This window comes from Cebus imitator, unplaced genomic scaffold, assembly GCF_001604975.1.
Source record: "Cebus imitator isolate Cc_AM_T3 unplaced genomic scaffold, Cebus_imitator-1.0 Scaffold41, whole genome shotgun sequence".
Lineage (NCBI taxonomy): Eukaryota > Metazoa > Chordata > Mammalia > Primates > Cebidae > Cebus > Cebus imitator.
In genome coordinates this window covers 9426263-9442376 of record NW_016107356.1, presented here as the reverse complement: position 1 = coordinate 9442376, position 16114 = coordinate 9426263, and the positions used below count along the sequence as shown (strand labels likewise).

Here is a 16114-nt window from a genome sequence, read left to right as displayed (position 1 = left end):
AGATTTAACCCAAAGAAGACTATCTCAAGGCATTTATAGTCAAATTCCTGAAGGTCAAGGATAAAGATCCTAAAAGCAGCAAGATAAAAGAAACAAATAGCATAGAATGGAGCTCCACTATGTCTGACAACAGATTTTTCAGTGGAAACCTTACAGGTCAGGAGAAAGTGACATGGCATAGTTTAAGTGCCGAAGGAAAAATACTTACCCTAGAATAATATATCCAGTGAAAATATCCTTCAAACATGAAGGAGAAATAAAGACTTTCCCAAAGAAACAAAATGCATGCCTGTATCAAAATATCTCATATAACCCATAAATACATAAATTTTGTATCCACAAAAATTCTAATTTACTATTAAAATTAATTTTTTTAAAATCAGGGACTACAGAGAAATCTGACCTGTTACAAAACAAATTAAAATTCATGTTATGGGATTAAGATGTACTCATTAAGTCATCCTCCACTAAGAGGCAGAAGGAGTTGTTCTCTCTGCCAAAAGTACCTTGCGGGGCTGGTTGCAACCCTGGCACATCACTGCATAGCAGCTGATGGCTCAGAACCAAATGAGTTCTTGGTGTGTCCTTCAGCATCAGTGGGCAAGATATACCCAAGGACAACCACACTGGAAAAGGCAGGTGCCAGTTTTCGTTTTTTTCTCTCTGCAACCTGAAACTTCAGATATGAGGCCACTGACCAATCTCTAGAACCCTCTGGGTTGACAGTGGCCCAATTCCCTCTGTAACTGGTGCTGGTGGTGGCAGCCACAGCTAGCACCCCAAAGAACTGGAAGATGAAGAGAATGGAATTGGCCTGTGATGGTGCAACTCAGAAAACAAAATACGTGGATCATAAGTGAGAAGTGCAAGGCATCTTGCTCCAGGGCCTGAACGGCATGGAGTCTAAAGACCAAAGCCGAGGGGAGAGGTGCTCTGGGGTCAAAGCACACACTGCCCATGGCCAGCCAGGCACTGTGGGGGAACCATACTGTGGTCCAGGAACAAGAGGAAAGGGCTTGTTGGGGAGGCTGTGTGTGTGGCTTTGGAGTGGGACACAGGTATATCTCAGCTCCAGTTCAGCCATTGCCAAAGTACTGAACTGAATGTCCCCATGCCTCAGTTTCCTCATTGCCAAATAAAGATGGTATCCACCTCATCGGGTTACTGTCACAACACATGAAGCCTTTAACACAGAGCCTGTTTCAAAGCAGGCACTCAGTGTTAGTGAATAAAAATACGAAAGCCTGCACACTGATCGTAATCCTAGACTGTGAGCTTGCTTCTGGGGAGTCTGCCTGGGAGGAGGTTTCACTCACCTCCCCCGACAAGATCTGGATGCTAAGTCTACAGGATGCTGGACTGGAACCAGGACCCCCAAGTTAAGCCCCCACCCCACACCCTCTCTATGCTACTCACACCTGCCCCCCTGAGCCCCTCCCCAACTGGAATTTTCCATACCTGAGTACGTTTCTGCATCTTTGAACAATCTCTGGACTTCTGGTTTGGAAAACAGCCAGATGCACTGACACATTTTAAATATTTCCCAACTCAGTTTTTCTACTTCCAAGAAAGTCCTTCCAAAACAAAGTAGTGAAGAGGCCAAGTACCGAGACAACTGTGAAAGGAATGCCTTTGTTAGGGTCATAAATATATTTCCAAATATCTGGATATATGTTCTATTCAGACTAAAAGTCTTGCAACAGAAAAGGATAATCAGCCCCTTCAATAATCAGGTTCTGTTTTTACTTCTTTGATAAGATAAAACACCCGGGCGGGCCGGGCGTGGTGGCTCACGCCTGTAATCCAAACACTTTGGAGGCCAAGGTGGGTGGATGACCTGAAGTCGGGAGTTCAAGACCAGCCTGACCAACATGGTGAAACCCCGTCTTCAAATATATATATAAAGAAAAAAATAAAAATAATAAAAAATAAAAGATAGAACTCCCTTAGAGGCTAAGAGAAGATTCTGTATCTTTATCAAAATTGTCAATATGCAATCAGTTGTTGACTGACTTTAGGCTCCTTTCGTATAATGCAAGGATGTGCATTCAAACAATAAATGCATAACATTTTGCCCAAAATAAAGTTATCTTGGATAAAAGCTTTATAAATGATACACTAATTAATTCACCAATTGATGAGCAGGGTTTTTATCTGTTTTCCTCCATCTGGTTGACAAATATCTCTTCCCACCTTCTGATGTCAACTAGCAATACCCTGACTCAGCATAGCCAGGGGACCTGGTGGGGGGGCCCAGCGACCCCATATCAAGAAGCTTGTCTTTTATCACCACCTAGTGGCCATTCTCTATTATTACAATGTACTAGGCCACTGCACACCCACTTGCTGTGCTTGCACAGGTATGACAGTTAAAAGGAGGTGGGGTTTTTTGTTTTGTTTTGTTTCTTTTTGAGAAAGGGTCTTGCTCTGTTACTCAGGCTGGAGTGCAGTGGCATGATCAATGGGCTGAGCTGGAGTGCTGGGCTCAAGCAATCCTCCCACTTCAGCCTCCCGAGTAGCCGGAACTACAGGTGCACGCCACCATGCCAGGCTAATTTTTGTATTTTTTGTAGAGACGGGGTCTTGCTATGTTGCCCGGGTTGGTCTTGAACTCCTGGCTTCCACCTCGGCCTTCCAAAGTGCTGGGATTACAGGCATGAGTCACCACACCTGGCCCAGGTAAACAAGTTTTGAAAGAAAACATTTGTAGACTGGGCATGGTGGCTCACGTCTATAATCCCACTACTTTGGGAGGCTGAGGTGGGCCAATCACCTGAGGTCAGGAGTTTGAGACCAGCCTGGCCAACATAGCGAAACCCCCTCTATACTAAAAATACAAAAATTAGCCGAGCACGGTAGCACACACCTATAATCCCAGCTATTCAGCTGGCTGAGGCAGGAGAATCACTTGAACCTGAGAGGCAGAGGTTGCAGTGACAGCACCACTGCACTCCCGCCTGGGTGACAGAGCAAGATCCTGACTCAAAAAACAAAAAAATTGTAAATATTTTTCAAGAATCTTTGCAGGCAATACAGTTCATTCTCTTCCTATACCTTTCACATTTCATTGAGAAAACTAAGAACTCAAAGACAACCACAAACCAAAGAAAGATTTCAGTCCAAAGAAACAAGAGGGATCCTGGGAGGGGAGGGAAGGGAGAGTGTATTGTTCAGTGGCTGGAAAAAAAATACACTCAAATTTTTGTGTAGTTGCTTTTCTAATTAAAAAAAGAAAAGAAAGTTCTTTTGCGTGTTCAGGCCCCCCTTATACTACTAAACCAAGCTCTTTGAACTTCATTCGCTTCAGATCATCATGCAATTATTCCATTTCTCTGGTCTCTTCTGGATTTTCCCAAAATGATTTTTGCTTGTTCACTTGGGGTTTTCTTTTGAGTTATTCTTTGTTACAGATTCACAATGCTGCTTAGTTTCTAGAAGCTCCCATATTGAAAAGCACTCAGGCTTTTTTAGCTGTACAGTCCATATTTGGGATTCTCCTCACTTTGCCACTGGATTACTAACCATGAAAGGTTGGAGGGACAGCTGAAGCCAAAACTAGAAGAGAATTGATAGCATTCACAGAGTACTCTTGATCTAAGTGATTTTCGCATTTCAATGATACTTTAAAGAAAATGAAACGGGAGCAAATAAAAATACTCTCCTAAGATGTTAATGTATCTGACTATAGGAAAACAATGTAAGAAAAAATTAATTCAATTTAAATAAGTGGTCTGGATTTTTATCTTTGCTTATGGTCAGCATAGATATTTATTTTCATTTTTAAAATATGAGAAATAGTAAGGTGGGTGGATCTCTTGAGGACGGGAGCTCCAGACCAGCCAGGCCAATATGGGGAAACCCCGTCTCTACTAAATATACAAAAATTAGCTGGGAGTGGTGGCACGTGCCTGTAATCATAGCTACTCAGGAGGGTGAGGCAGGAGAGTCACTGGAACCTGGGAGGGGGGGGTTGCAGTGAGCCGAGATTGTGCCACTGCACTCCAGCCTGGGCAACAGAACAATACTCCATTTCAAAAAAAGAGACAGAGAGAAATAGGAGAAAAATTGGCACCTAGCTAAATGTTTCTCCATCTTATTCTATCATGAAAGAGAGAAAAGTCAGCCCTGAGCAACAAGAAGGTTAAGGCCTATTTGTGTAGAAGGTTGTTGTAAAAATTATGCCAGTTTTTTAGATAGGACATAATTTAATGCAATGAAATTAAAAGTAGAAATAAATTTTCAATTATATGAATTTCCATTTTACTATGGCCTTTTACCTTATATTAAGCAAAGGGAGAAATGTTTTTAATGTAGACTACTTCAATGATAGAAAACAAAATAACCTAATTCTATTCAAAATGCCTCTTTTTGCTACTAGGGTAACAAGAAAAGAGCCGTTTCCCAGAGTTCATGACAGCCACAAGACTTCTGCGACTGTAGAATGCATCCTGAAATGACACCAACAGACTCGGCTGCAAAATTAAGAGGTGGACTCAAGAGGGGAAAGTTTATGCCACTCCAAGTTGAATTGCCATAATTAACATGAAACAGGAAAACAGCACAGCAAGGAGACAGCCCTTCTGACGATACAGAAGCAACGTTTGCTGCAAAAACACAAGGACTCACACATAGGCAGGGAGTTGGCGGGGTGGGGGTTTTATCAACAAAATCTTACAAGGAAAAAAAATATCTACTGTAAACTGAGACGGGGCAGGTGAGCAGAGAAATGCTATCAAACTTACCTGGTGTACAAGTCATTGGCACTGAATCAGCTGCAGGTGAACACACACTCCTGGCCAATAGGAAGGAAAATTACAGGACCCGGCTCCGCAGCCATGGCTACAAATCAATCAACAGCAGGAGAAATAGAAGCAGCCACTCCCTTCAGCTCAGAAACACGTAAAGGGCATTGGGTTGCTAATTTCTGTTCTTACCATCATCCCTCCTTGCCATCATCCCCACACAAGTGGATGATAGAGTTACAGTGAGATAAGGCTTCAAAGATGATGTGCACAGCGTGTAATAAAAAATACGATGTAACGAGACAATCAAAGCAATTTGAAAACATGGACCAAATAATCAGTGCAATAAAAGGCATACATCCCAACGCAGACAGAAAAGTGTTGCTGAAGATTTAGACTTAGCAACAGACAGGCGGAGTTCAGGCATATGTAGCCACAGACTATAAATAATGAAATGATGCACCTTGGAACAAGATATTTTTCTATTAATCTTTATTTTTATGACGGTTCTCTGGAAAGCGCTTCATTTTAAAACCTATTTCTGAGATAAGTAGCATGAGGCATACTTGAAGAAATACTCTTGTTGCATCACAAAGAGAACTTCCATGTGATGTGAAATCATTTTTTTTCAGAGTATTATTAATAAGATGGTCTAGCCATGCATAGCAAAAAAGAAAAAAAATCTTCACAAGCCAAGAATGTCGAAGGTATGCATGAACTGTCTTCACATTTAATTTCACAGGATTCAGGAGATACATCCATGTACATCTAACTAGGTCAGGTAGTACAAGTCCTCGGGGAACCACAGGTGTGCTAGCTTCAAGCCAAAGTACTCCGTTGAGTTTGGTTTGTGGAGAGATATTTGAAATGTTGCTTCGTAGCTTCCATTTTCTAAAAGAAAAGGCAAATATTAGGGCAAGACTGTTAAAGAAAGACACAAAATGTTTACCACAATCTTTATCACCTAACGTACAATAAAGGAAAGTGTTGCCTTTTATTCTATAAACCACTAGTCATCATTTGCTCCCCACTGAAAGGAGAAAAGGAAATTTGTCTCAATTTAAACCGAGCCGGGTTTATATCTTTTCTCTGCACAAACACACATCAAATACCATAAGGAAGTCAACATCTCCAATTATAATTTCCCACTGTGCTTTCACAGAAAATAGGCTGAATTTACAGCTTAGGCCTAGAGGGGGAGCTCTAAATGGTTCATGGCTACACCAGAGGAAGGTAATAAGTGGCAACCCTTCGAGAGGTAGAATCCAGTCTCATATTGGACATTATTTGCCCTGGGACTCAAACATCAATTTAGATTATAGATCAGATGTGGCAGCTCACACCTGTGATTTCAACACTTTGGGAGGCCAAGGTGGGCAGATCACTTCAGCCTAAACCAGCCTGGGCAGCATGGTGAAACCCCATCTCTACAAAAAATACAAAAATTAGCCAGGCATAGCACTGTGCGTCTGTAATCCCAGCTACTCAAAAGGCTGAGGAGGGAGGATCACCTGAGACCAGAGAGGTCGAAGCTTCAGTGAGCCATGATCTCACCACTGCACTCCAGCCTGGGTGACAGAGTGAGACCCTACCTCAAAAAAAAAAAAAGATCCTGACTCCAATTCTCCAACTACCGGAAATGAGAATTCTTTCATAGTTCCATTCATTGCCATGCTCTGTCTAAAATCACCTTTTCAAATAAAATGCGGGGATAATCTATGAGCTATGAGATGGGTTTGTTTTTTGGCAGCCAAATGGTTTGCAGAATACCTGACTGCAGCATCCTGCCACATTTTAAAGGTTACTCTCTTCAGGAGTCAGGGGCTGGAATTTAGGCTGCTGCCTGGTTTACTCCTTTCACTGTCAGGCATTCTGACCTCACGACAGACTATTAGGGACTGGATTCCAAACTAGAGCCCATCAGAGGAACAGGCAGAATGTGCTAGCCACAGCTATAACTTGCCTTTTTTTCTTTCATTTTTGGAAACGGCCTGTAAAGAAGCCATCTGTCTACATTAAAGATTCTCTCTCGGCTGTGCCATTTCACATTCAATATTTCTTTATAATTATAACATTAAAACTGCACAATTTTTAAAGAACTTTCCACATGAGTAAACAGACATGGATTTAAACAGGACCGACGAGTCTGTTACTGTGGGCTTTGCTTTGTTTTGTTTTGTTTCTGGTATGAGGATAAATATCAGCATCTGTTCATTTCCTACCATTCTTCAGGTAGAATATCTGAAGCTTGCCAGTTTTCTTTTTTTCAAAAATGAGTCCCAACCCACTCCTTAGAAATGGAATTGTAACCAAGTGACAAGCAGAGGGCCTTAAAGTAGAAGTCTGTGGGTCCACAGCATGAAAGAAACTCCCTGGGGAGACAGCTAATCATGAGTCACATTCACTCTGTCATTCAAGCAAATGAATGACAAAACCTTTATGGCCCAATAACAAACTGTGATGGCCACTCTCACCAGCTCCAAGATGCCTTAAAAATATATGAAGTGATTTTTTTACATTAGCTTTTTATTTATAAGCCTATTAAGAAGGGACGTCCCTCCTATTCAAATTGGCCTTCGGTGCAAAGTGCATTGCTATTTGTCTGCCAATTTTTAAAGAGCACCAAAGATTTCTTCTTCCTTCTCCAAATAAGCCTTTCTATCCACCCTTCTTTGTACAGGCACCAATTTTTATCACAGACCTTAACTGGAGACCTGCCTCGGGAACATGCCGAAGTCATTTTAGGTATCTTTGACAAGTAAGCTTTTGCTGCCTTATAATTTTAAACTGCTACTGACAATGGAAAATCATTATGTAATTCTTACTGGTTTGATAAGTGTCACTCATTTAGAGAATAATGAGTGCATAGTCTATCATAATCTCTTGAGAGTAACAGTTGAAAAATCTGTCTTAATTTTTCAGGGGAGGCATAACATGGGAGGTAAAAAGACAAAATTTTTCTTAATTTAAATTTTTTAAAAACCCCTTATAGCCCCAGAGCAGAACCATGAGCTTTGCTGCCCTAGAGAGTACACTGCTGCCTCAAATTCCGTTTCAAGGCCAATCATATTCATAATATAACATGCACATAGGTATTTGCCAAATGTCAGGTAAAACCAGGTATTTTTATAGCACTTGATGTCTTTTTTTTTTTGGAGACAGAGTCTTACTCTGTCACCCAGGCTGGAGTGCAGAGGCGCGATCTTGGCTCACTGAAACCTCCACCTCTCAGGTTCAAGTGATTTTCATGCCTCAGCCTCCCCAGTGCTGGGACCACAGGTGTGAGCCACTGTGCCCGGCTAATGCACTTAATGTCTTTAGGGATTTTCACACATACTGTCCTATCTGTATGGCTCACAATATTTAAGCATTCATCCATGTCCTCAATATTCATTATTAGAGTCTATTGTCTTTTTAATACTTAATACATGTCAATTAATATGTGGCACTTAACAAACTAGTAAGAATTACATAATTATTTTCCATCATCAATGGAAGTTTAAAACCACAAGACAGCAAAAGTTTACTTGTCAAAGATGCCTAAAGGGACTTAACCATGTTCCCCAATGTTTCTGGAGGAGGGTTCTGGTTAATAGAAACAGAAATGAAATATCAAGCACTTATGACTAAACCTGTGGCAGCAATAACTTTCTTTCATGAATCAACACCAACTTTGTGATTTTTAAGGTTATAATTTATTGCCATCATTCTGAAACATCAGTAGTCACCCCCTATAGTTGTACACGTGTTCATTGGAGGGGTTGAGGTTATAGAACGCTGATTAAGGATTGTGATTAACTGGCTGTGTATTAAATGCTGATTAACTGGCTGTGTCTTCTCTCAAATAAAGTTTGTATAGAGGAAGGAGGAGAGGAAGTAAATACAAAACAAAAGTCTTCCCTGTATCAAAGGTGCACTTCTTCCTAGAAATCCCATCAACCATAGCCTTCTGTGCTCTAGTGCAAAAGAAACAGACCCACGAGAGGTCAGCAGCCCCTCAGCTCTAGAAAGGAGCTAGTCCCCACAGGTCAGGTGTGCAGACCAGGGCTTTGGAAGGAGACAGCTCTGAATTGGAATTCACTTTCTCCTGTTACTAAGCAAAACATACCACAGATAGCATACAGTATGGTAACTAGCAGGTTTTCAACGACAGAATTCCGTAGTTACCTGGAAAAGTTGAAGAAATGAAGCGTGAAAAGGCCTAGGAATCTTCATCTTCTGGCTCCTCTTCTCCTTCTGCAGCTTCCTCCTCCTCCTCAGCTTCCCCTTCCACGCCCTCCGTGGCTATTTCCTCCGTCTTATTTTAAGACATTACAATAATATTAAGAAGGGTCAGGGCCAAGGATACAGTGAGAAAAAGACTGCAAAATGCTGGACTAGAGGTCAGTGCCTCTCACACCCCACTACGCAACACACAAACATATACACCACACAAACATACGACACACAAATACACACACCACACAAATACACACAACACACAAACATACACAACACACACGACACAAATACACGCTACACACAACACACAAGCACACACCACACAAACACGCATGCCACAAAAATATACCACACATACCACACAAACACACACACCACACATGCCACACAAACACATGCCACACATGCCCCACACACATCACACACATACTGCCCAAATACACACCACACACACTGCAGAAACACACACAACACACAGCATACACACCCCACTCATACCACCCAAACAGACACACATCCAGAAACACACACCACATACACACCACACACAAATACCACACACCACACACATACTGCCCACACATACACCACACATACCATAGAAACACACACAACACAGCACACACAACCCCACACACACCACCACTGGAACACACACACATCATACATAAACACACCACACACACATACACACCACACACCAAACACACATACACCACACCACACACACACCACACACCAAACACACACATACACCACACCACACACATCACATACACTACACACAAATACACACACATACACCACACCACACACATCACATACACTACACACAAATACACACACATCACACATACACACCACACCACACATACACACACACCCTCCATACCACATATATACCATACCACACACATCATACACACACACATACAAACCATACACCACATACACCATACACAAATATAAATACATCGCACATATACCACACCACACATATCACACATACATACATACATACACACACACACACACACACAATCATCCTTCTAAATACAGACTCCTCAATTTGGAATGTTGCTTTAGAATGATACCTTAATACTAAAGGTTTTGTCATTCCTCCTCAGCATATAGTCTCCACTCATATTAACAAACTATTCTCATCAAATAACCTTTACAGATTAAGAAGGTAATATATCCAGCTCGAAGAATCAAATACAAAAAGCATCTCAGCAAATCGAATTTTATCACAAACAGTGAGCTGTTAAATGCACAAGTTGGTTATATTTTCTTGTAACAAGCTAATTTCTTCAAGCAAAAGTTATCAGCAGCCTATATATATAATCTGGAATCTCTTCCAAATTAACAATATGTTTTTATCTTATCTTTAAAATTCTATTTTGAAGCTGGCCTAGCAATAGAGAAATGAAAGAAATAATTATTGGAAATATATAAATAATTAGAAATCATGGTATAGAACATACTAGAAATAATCTTTAGGTCTAAGAAGAGGAGTTTGTTTGATATATTAACATTTAAAATAATAAAGCAGATCTATACTTACTACCTCCCCAAATGCAGACACAGTCCATGAAATAAAGGAGATTACAAGAGCATTCATCAAAATTTGATTGTGTGTGTGTGTGTGTGTGTGTGTGTGTGTGTGTGTGTGTGTAGCTAGAGTGGTTATCTCTGGGTAACCAGGGTTAAAAGCTATGTTCATTTTCCTCTTTTATCTGCATTTTTTAAATTTTCTATGAAGATCATGAATTTTGTAATTTCAAATGTTAACAGAAGTTTCTTTGGGGGGATTCCTTTTGATATCTAGAACCATCTGTAATGTTGATGACCCTGTGCTGAAACATCTAGATGATACACATGACTTAGTAAATTATTCTCCCTACCCATGTGTTCACAATTTTACGTTAGTTCTCTAGCATTTAAAAGTGATAAATCCAGGTCCAGCGAGGTGGCTCGAGCCCGTAATCCCAGCTCTTTGGGAGGCCGAGGCAGGTGGATCACTTGGGATCAGGACTTTGAGACCAGCCTGGCCAACATGGTGAAACCCCATCTCTACTAAAAACATAAAAATTAGCCAGGCGTGGTAGTGTATGCCTGTAATCCCAGCTACTCAGGAGGCTGAGACAGGAAAATCACTGTAACCCAGGAGGTGGAGGTTGCACTGAGCTGAGATCACACCACTGCACTCCAGCCTGGGCAACAGAGTGAGACCCTATCTCAAAAAAATAAAAAATGAACAACAACAAAAAAAAACAAAGTAATCCAAAGATGTCCAAAAACATAAACATAGGTAGGAATCCCTCCCTCAATGAAAACACCACTAACTACCATGCAGGAGCAGGTATCTCCAGCCAGTGCCCTGGCCGGGCCTGGCCTGACATCAGTGAGAAACCACCGAAGACACCTGCACCAGAGGGCGCTCAGAATAGGGTCCACAGCCAAGCCCTGTTTATCTCTCCACCTCCCTCAGACGAACTTATCTCCAACTGACTTCCCTTCTCAGCAGGCTAAAGGAGGATTTTCTGGATGTGTGAGTTGCATACTCTCTTATGTTATTAACCATGTGCTGAAAGCCACAATCCTCCCACCTAAAAGATGTTTTTATTAAGCTGATTAAGCACAGCTGTTGAAGACGGTCGACCATACCTCTTCTGTGGCTGTCTCTCCTTCTTCTTCCTTACGTCCATAAATCAAAATTAAAGAAAAAAACATAATTCAAGTAAATTTGAAGTTGAATCTGAAAATCAAGCAAACTAGAATAAAATATAAGCTAATCAAAATGAACAACACATTAGTTTATCCATAAAATACGTAAATAGCAAAGATATGATAGCTGGGTGATCCCTACTTATTTCATACATTTTATTTCAAGCTCTTCAAATAATTGTGAGAGTAAAGACAGTTTCCCATCATTTGTACTCCTGAGAAAATGTAATTAATTATTAATACTGCTTAGTAATACATTCAATTCTATTTCGAAAGCATACCAAAGATTGACAGTGCTATCTAGCGAAATTCAGACCATATGCAAGCAATTCACAAACTTGAATAAAAATGTCTTTTCTGACTTTATGCCCTTATAACTATGTCTTTACTTCAGGTTTGAGCAAATTAATAGAAGTAGGTCAAAACTTTTCCTCTATGAGAACAAAATGGTAATATTTCTGAATCACATAGTAAATACTTATTTCTGGGTAAAGAAAGAAACTTGTAAGTTAAGAGTGGGTGGGGTCACCCAAGGCTCAAATAGGTATCTATTGTATAAGCCACCAACTCACTAGAATTTCTGTTTCCTCCAGATCAAAGCAAGAGAACCAGGTTATATCTCCTAAACATGCCTATAAGAAGAAAACAAAAGTTTTCCATCCCTTCCCAGAATGATCCAATAAGCCACCCTGGAGCCAGAGTGCCACAGTTTCTTTAACTAAACAGAGAGATGTCGTTCTTAAGAGCAGTCCCTAAAAATTCCCAATGCCTCACAACTCAGGCAGTGACCTCAGGGAATCATCGACAGGGGGCACTGAACGTGATCTTTTGGTCATATACATTCTCCACCCAGCACCATGTTTAGACAGATGAGGACACTGAGGCCACACAGGGAAGTCATTTGCCAAAGCCAAAGGTCATAGGACAAGGAGTCAACACAATCAGGACTCACTGCAAGTCTACTGATTCCTAATTAAGTGTTCTTCTTACACTACCAGGCTGCCTCTCAAGATTAATAATGGAAAAATCAAAATCACAGAAGGTGGCAAAGTGCAACAACTCATGCCTGTAATCCCAGCACTTTGGAAGGCCAAGATGGGAAGACCAATTGAGACCAGGAGTTCAAGACCAGCCTGGGCAACATAGCAAGACACCCTCCCCCATCTCCACAAAACATGTTGAAAATTAGCCAGGTATCCGTAGGCGGAAGCAGGAGGATCACTTGAGCCCAGGAGTTTGAGTGCAGTGAGCTCTGATTGTGCCACTGCACTCCAGCCTGGGTGACAGAATAAGACACTGTGTATAAAATAAAATTTTAAAAATCACAGAAGGCAAGTTATAGATAATCCAACACACTCCCACATCTCCTGGCCCAACATCATGTTTTTAGCCATTTCCAGAACAACACCTTCATATTTCTGAGAAGGGCACTGAACTTGAAAGCTTGACAGTGCTGGCCAGGTCTGAATCAGACCAAGAGGATTTTTTCGGCACTAGGAATCTTCAAACTAATCTCTACATTAACCACCACTGGTGACACCCCGAGTTCTGGCACTCAAATAATATGCAGGAGAAGAGTTTGACACTTGTTGCAAAATCCAGGTGTTGCTTTCACAGTGACGTGTTGATCATGTTGATCGTGCCTCTTTAATCCTGCCTAATCCTGCCCATGTCCCGACCCTCCTCTGTCCTGACTGCCATCTTTGCTCACTGGGTTGCTGAAGGAAGCTCCTAAGGAGTAATTATCACCTCTTCTTGTCTTTCTCATCTGCAATCTGTGCTCCAGACTGTAGCCAGAGAGATCATTCCAAAAAGCAACCAACCTTACTGTGCTGCCCTCATCTTCAGAAACTTCCATCTCCTCAAGATACTCTACCCTCCTGACAGGGTGTGGCTGTGCTGCCACCCAAATCTCACCTTGAATTGCAATAATCCCCACATGTCAAAGGTGGGGCCAGGTGGAGATAACTGAATCATGGGAGACTTCCCGCATACTGTTCTTGTGGTGGTGAATAAGATCTGATTGTTTTGTAAATGTGAGTTCACCCGCACAAGCCCTCTTGCTTGCCACCATGTAAGACGTGCCTTTGCTTCTCCTTTGCCTTCTGCCATGATTATGAGGCCTCCCCAGCCATATGGAACTGGAAGTCTATTAAACCTCTTTCCTTTATAAATTATCCAGTCTCAGGTATGTCTTCATTAGCAGAGTGAGAAGAGACTAACACACCTCCTTAGAAGAGTGAAAAAGCCGTCTGGCTCTGCATACCCCTCTGGCCTCATCCCGCGTCACTCTACTTCAGCCATCCTGAGTCACATGCAATTTTCTCACATTGGCCACACCTTCCAGGATATGCTCAAAATATTTCCTAGGGGACTTTCCTAACCCACAAGGCTGAGTTAAGGACCTTCTCATTTGCTCCCACAATCATAAATTTACTTATCTATCTCCCTCACTAGTCTGTGTGTTTAGGGATATAACCTGTGTCTTATTCATTTTTGGATCTCTGGGAAATGTCTGGCCACTCCAGGCCACTGTCTGGAACCAGCAAACAAGCTCAATAAATATGTGTTCATGATTGGATAGAGGAACACTTGAAATCTGTTAGTAACTCTTTGGATCTCAAAGAACATTAATTTTCTTCTTCTTCACATAGGATCAGATTAAAATTCATTATATGTAGCATAGAATTATTGATTATGTAGAGTTTTACATTCTTCTGAATCCAATTACTTTTATTAACTATATTCAGCTGAAACAAATGAATTAACCAGATACACACTATTAAAAATAAGGTCAACCATAGAGCTAGCCTGGGGGGCAGTAGGAAGTCATAGGAATATGAGTTTCAACTTTCATAGTTAGCTAGCAAAACTACAGAGGAACCTAGAACTCTTTTTGTTGTTGTTGTTGTTGTTGTTGTTGTTGTTGAGATGAAGTTTTGCTCTTGTTGCCCAGACTAGAGTGCAATGGCACAATCTCAGCTCACTGCAACTTTCGCCTCCTGGGTTCAAGCAATTCTCCTGCCTCAGCCTCTCGAATAGCTGGGATTATAGGTGCCCACTACCACACCCAGCTAATTTTTTGTATTTTTAGTAGGGATGGGGTTCCACCATGCTGGCCAGGCTGGTCTCAAACTCCTGACCTTCAGGTGATTCACCCACTTCAACGTACCAAAGTGCTGGGATTATAGGTGTGAGACACTACACCCAGCCCCTAGCACTCTTTATCGACATTTTAATTGACCTTAATTTCTTGAAAGATATGTTAAGCAGGGAAAGTGATTGCTCAGAGAACGTATAAAAATACTTAGCCTCTAAAGGACAAGTAAGCTTGGAAGAACTTTGGATATTACCATCACAAGCTCTCCCAGAACATAAGCTCTGTGGGAGCAGTGACTCTATCATTTTTCTTGCTCCCTCCACAGTTTATGGAATCCTGCCTGGCAGGTGGCAGCACTCAATCTGTCCATAAAATGTTGAATGAATGCATTTATGTAACGCTACTCCAGCTCAGCTTCAAATCCCCCTTGGAATGAGGTGGGATATATTTGTTTTAAAAATAATGGCTGGGTGTGGTGGCACATACCTATAAACCCAACAGTTTAGGAGGCTGAGGAGGGAGGATCACTTGAGGCCAGAAGTGTGAGACCAGCCTGGTCATCACAGCAAGACCCCATCTCTACAAAAAATGTAAAAATTAGGTGGGTGTGGTGGCCTGCATCTATGTCCCAGCTACTCAGGAGGCTGATGTGGAAGGATAACTCAAGCCCACTATGATTGTGCCACTGCACTCCAGCCTGGGTGACAGAATGAGACTCTGTCTCTAAAAAAATAAAAAGCTGTACAGTGGCTCACACTTGTAATCCCAGTACTTTGGTAGGCTGAGGCGGGAGGATCATGAAGTCAGGAGTTCGAGACCAGCCTGGCCAACACAGTGAAACACTGTCTCTACTAAAAATATAAAAATTAGCTGGGCGTGGTGGTGGGCACCTGTAATCCTAGCTACTCGGGAGACTGAGGCAGAAGAATTGCTTGAACCCAGGAGGTGGAGGTTGCAGTGAGCCAAGATCATGCCACTGCATTCCAGCCTGGACAACAGAGCAAGGCTCTGTCTCGGAAAAATAAATAAATAAATAAATAAATAAATAAACCAAAATAAATAAATAAAAATAATTTAACTTCCAACCTTGGCTATAGAATTATAAAGTATTGGAATTAGGCAGATCTTTAAGGTCATCTATGTAAAATGCTTGAATTGACTTTCATGGTTGGCAAGTAATTATATTCACAAAGCATTTTTTTAAGTTTATTATAATCACCCACTCAATTAAGCCAAGATCTCACATAATTATCATTTGAGGAAGCATATACCTTAAAGTAATTTCACCTTGTTTTTCAGAGAAAGCCAGAAGAAAGAAACCTCA

At 41.3% G+C, this 16114-nt stretch overlaps 1 protein-coding gene across 2 annotated transcripts in view; it reads right to left on the bottom strand.

The window, feature by feature from the left end:
• Positions 1-5219: 5219 nt before the first annotated feature.
• Positions 5220-16114, bottom strand: part of LOC108302589 (SH3 domain-binding glutamic acid-rich protein) — a 65091-nt gene continuing 54196 nt past the window's right edge. The window contains exons 6-8 of one of the 2 annotated variants that reach the window (XM_017526272.1): positions 11631-11660; positions 8910-9039; positions 5220-5633 (exon numbers count right to left, since the gene is read on the bottom strand). In XM_017526272.1, coding sequence (XP_017381761.1) covers positions 8944-9039; positions 11631-11660 — 126 coding nt within the window. In that variant the 3' untranslated portion in view covers positions 5220-5633; positions 8910-8943. The remainder of the gene's footprint in view (positions 5634-8909; positions 9040-11630; positions 11661-16114) is intronic. The other variant, XM_017526273.1, reaches the window with a different exon arrangement.